This window comes from Dipodomys ordii, unplaced genomic scaffold (genome assembly GCF_000151885.1).
Source record: "Dipodomys ordii isolate 6190 unplaced genomic scaffold, Dord_2.0 Scaffold24, whole genome shotgun sequence".
NCBI lineage: Eukaryota > Metazoa > Chordata > Mammalia > Rodentia > Heteromyidae > Dipodomys > Dipodomys ordii.
This window is the reverse complement of record NW_012267240.1, coordinates 4,966,961-4,971,380: the sequence shown is the minus strand read 5'-3', so window position 1 is coordinate 4,971,380 and position 4,420 is coordinate 4,966,961. Positions and strand designations below refer to the sequence as shown.

The following is a 4,420-nucleotide window of genomic DNA, read 5'->3' as shown; positions in this document are numbered from 1 at the left end:
CTGATCTCAGAGTCTAGGGTAGCAGAAGGAAACAAAGAGCAATGAAAATAATAGTAATAATTATAATAATATATTTTTGTGGAAGTACTGTGTGTTGACACTAGCCTATATCATTTACCAAAATAAACACTAGTTCTCTAAGGTGACTATTATGATCTCCACATCATAGACAAAGAAACTGAGGCAAATAGAGTGGAAATAACTTGTCTGGGACCAGTGGGATAGCAAGTGGAAAAGCTGAATTTGAATCTAGATAAAATTTTCTTTTATATAATTTTTGTTGAGACTATTTGGAGTTTTCAGTTGTCATATATATTATAAAGACTAATCAAAAAGAGAATTAGAGCTGGGAGTATAGTTCAGTAGTAGAGTGCTTACCTAGCTCTTTTACCTAGTTTGAGTTCTGTCTCTAGCACAGATTCGCCCACCACCTAAGCTAAGCTAAGCTAAGCTAAATAAAAGAGAAGATGATTTTGGAGAGGAAGGAAAAGACAGAAAGACTGAAGGGAGAATGACTAGACAGTTTCTCATTCTTTCTTCTCTTTAGAATTCAAGATAGTCTTGGACATAAAACACAAAAGAAGAAGGATATTGTAACCTTTCCACATGGCATATCACCTTTTAATAACATCTATCACTAGATTTCCAGACAATGAGACAGCCTCTACAATGAAGATCAACCAGTGCATAAATGATACCTATGGCCATGGTGTTAAAGAAGGGTGGGGTCAGAGAGAGGAGGACCAATCAAGGGAGAGATACATGCATCACCAATGGTGAAACAACTCTGGAACATAAACACATGGAAAACAAGGACTTGGCCTGGCTTTTTCACACTCACCCGTTTTCCTTTTCCTTTTTTTTTTTAAATTTTTTAGACATAATGCAAGTTTTATTGGGGAACATTATTAAAGTGGGGGTGAGTGATAGAGCTCAGTGGGTGGGGGCCTTCATGAGTGCAGGGCTCTCCACTTATCCAGAGGACCATGATTCGGGATGTATTTGACTCCACAGCCATCAGAAATGAGGTGCTTCTCAGCTACCATGTCTTCAAGCTCATCCGTGTTGAACTTGGAAAAGCCCCCCTTCTTGGAGATGTGGATCTTCTGACAACCAGGGAACTTGAACTTGGCCCTGCGTAAGGCTGTAATCACATGCTCTTTATTCTGCAGTTTGGTGCCGATGGCCATGATTACCCGGCCAATGTGAACCCTGGCCACAGTGCCCTGTGGCTGCCCAAAGGCACCTCGCATACCTGTCTGGAGCCTGTCAGCCCCAGCGCAGGACAACATCTTGTTGATGCGAATGACATGGAAAGGATGCAGTTGTACTCGAATATGAAAGCCATCTTTGCCACAACTTTTTACCATATACTTGTTGGCACAAATACGGGCAGCCTCCAGGGCTTCAAAGGAGAGCTGCTCATATTCATCTGACCCCATGGGCCCACAAAGTGGGAACTCCTCCACTTTTGCCTTCTTCCACCCAAGGTCAAAGATGCAGATCTTGGCATCAGGGACACCTCGACAAAAGCGAGACTTTGGGTACGGCTTGTTCTTACAATACTGGTAACACCGGGCTGGGCGGCCACCCGTGGCCACACCAGAATCTTCAGTGGTGCTCTGGAGGAAAAGAGCTCCTTTTCCTTTTGACCTACTTTTCACTCCACAACCTTGTTTCATAAACTTCTTATGAAGCCTTTTTAGAACAGGACTGTGTGTTGATGCAGAAGCAAACCTTTGTCCAGTCTTCATTTGGTAGGAGAAGGAAAGAAAATGGAAAAGACATGAGAAAGTAGAAGAGGAGGAAGGAATTTCACCTCCGCTGTAGGAGGAGTCGGTGACTACACTGAAATAGGGCAATCGGGTCTGGCCACTGCCACCTTGGCCACATGGTGAATGGTAGGGTCTGACATCTTCATGGGGGGGAAGGTAAAGCCCCTGCCTCCCAGGTGATGGGCATGCCTGAATCCCTGGGGGTAGGGGCAGGGACTTGGCTGATAGGTTACTAAACCTGTCAGTCCAGTGTCTGGGACTGCGAGTTTCCTGTGACCTTGCTCCTGACCTGATACTATTTAGGCCCTGACCAGCTCAGGTGCCATTACACCATGCCATGTGCTTCTGTGTTTGTCTCCTGTTTCCTGTCTCTTGTCTCTTCTCCAGTGGCCATGGCATTCCACTTCAGCTCTCCATTGGAGCTGAATTGGTTTGTTGGTATCCTTTTTGTTTTTTCTTTCCTCTCTGGTCTCCATGGCTCATTTTCCTAACAGTGTTAAGCGTATTTGCTGGCTGCTGGTCTTTGAGACAGGAGTCCACCATGCAGTCGCCAGTCTTTTAATAAAGACTCCAGGATTTGAACCTTCAAAATTTGGCTTCTCCATTTTCTTACAACAAACCACTTTCTGAAGTATCCTGGAAAATACATATGTAGATAGACAGAGCTCACACCCTGCAGGCTGCAATCCATTTCTTTGATTGCAACTTTCTGTCTTGATGAAAGATTTACTGATTCCATCCAGCTGCAAAACATTTAAAACTTTACTGTACTTCCCTCATTTAATTTACTCTTGACTCTTAATCACATTCTTAATAGCCATAAACATCTGTTGTTTTTTTTTTCTTGCAATGCTGTAGAAATATTTCCCCTTCCCTTGCCAAGCAATGGTTCTTGGAGTTGACATCAAAAGAGATCTCTGCACACTTTAGGTGTAAGAAAGTCGTGAGTTTGATAAATCAGCTGATGTCAGAATAAAGCAGGAGGAGTTAGTCACTGATGGCTCATGTCTGTCATGCTAGCTATATAGTAGGCTGAGATCTAAGGAAAAACCAGCTCAGAGAAGGGAAGTCCATGAGATCCTGATCTCCGATTAATCACCCCAAACCCAGAAGTAGAGCCATGGCTCAAGTGATAGAGCGCTAATCTTGAGTAACAAAGGTCAGGGACAGCACCCTAGGCCTGAGTTCAGGCCCTGAGTTCCTAGAACTGTGTGTGTGCGTGCACACACACACACACACACACACACACAGAGCTGACCAGATGTCCACACACACATGGGTCAGTCCCTGGATGTGAACTGCCCCACGAAGGATGCAGGTGATGGTAAGGCTGCTCTCTTTGTAGCCCAGGGGATCCCTGAGGCTGACAGGCTGATGCTTGACATTAGCACTCCCAGGAATGAGACAACAAGCCTGTTATGGAAGGAAACCAAGAAGGCAGTTCACATCATACCACCTCAAGGCTGGCATTTGACAGTTTAGATTTTCTTTATGAAAACTTTCTTTCTTGGTTTAAGTATCATCCATGTTCCATATGGTATACAAATATTTGGAGAGCAAGAAAAAAAAATCACTCTGCTGCCAAGAACATTATGCTTTGAACCCCCTTAGAAGGGCCTTGCTGGACAACGACAGAGGGCTGGATTTATCTCTTCTATTCTCATTCTGATCTCATAATGAACATAATGGCAAAGAAATATGTGGAGACTCCGAGAGCAGGAGGGAGTCTGCTGGTGTACCGCTGTGCTCTCCTGGGGCATTCTTTATGGAAAGTCTTCCCTGGTCCAGATTCACAGGGACATCCTGATTACACCCCAACCCTCATTGCTCATGTTTGCTTTGAATCCCTTGTGCTGGGAAACTCCCACAGGGCTTCCGTATTTGGCTTCAGAAAAGAACTCATGCGGCATCCTGCAGTCACCCCTCTCTTCTGATGGGTCCTTAAAAACATGAACAGGGGATGAGGCAGGGTGCCCTGGGGTGAGGGGGCCTGGATCTAGGGACAGGCTCCTTCCAGCTCCCAGCCATGCTGTCCTTTCTAGTCCCGCCCAGTGTCTGTGTGCCCTGAAAGAGCTTTTCAACAGTCTCTGATGACTACAAAGAAATAAAGATGGCTTTTATCCTGTTCAATGTGTGGTTTATGTATTCTTCTCTTCGCTTTTTTGCAATCCTGGTGTTTGAACTCAGGGCTTCTAGATTAGTTTGCAGGCATGTTCCCACTTGAGCCACAACTTCAGCCCATTTTGCTCTGGTTATTTTTGAGACAGTGTCTTGATTTTTGCCTTAAGCCTGCCTGGACCAAGGTATTTATCACATCTGCTTTTTCTGTTTAGATTGGATTTCACCACCAAGGCTGGCTGGCCTCCTACCACAGTCCTCTCGATCTCCACCACCTGAGTTGCTAGGATGATAGATGTGAACCACTGTACCTTGCTGAACTGATATTCTTGAATTCTACATTTTACTATAATTTTAATTGCTATGTGAGTTTCTCTATTAGAATTTAGAAAAGAAGTGCTGAGAACTTAACTTTTTTTTCCTGTAGTAGGATTTGAACTCAGGAACTTTCCCGAAACCAGTTCTTTTGCTTGTTCTAAATATAGGGTCTTGTGCTTTGCCTGGAGTGGTCTCAGATAATGAGCTTC

At 44.3% G+C, this 4,420-nt stretch overlaps 1 protein-coding gene across 1 annotated transcript; it reads right to left on the bottom strand.

Moving 5' to 3' along the window:
• Positions 1-935: 935 nt before the first annotated feature.
• LOC105984408 (60S ribosomal protein L10-like) lies at positions 936-1,754 on the bottom strand. The gene has a single exon (XM_013014584.1). It carries the CDS (start codon positions 1,752-1,754, stop codon positions 951-953), a length of 804 nt encoding a protein of 267 aa, XP_012870038.1. The 3' UTR covers positions 936-950.
• Between the last annotated feature and the right edge of the window lie 2,666 nt (positions 1,755-4,420).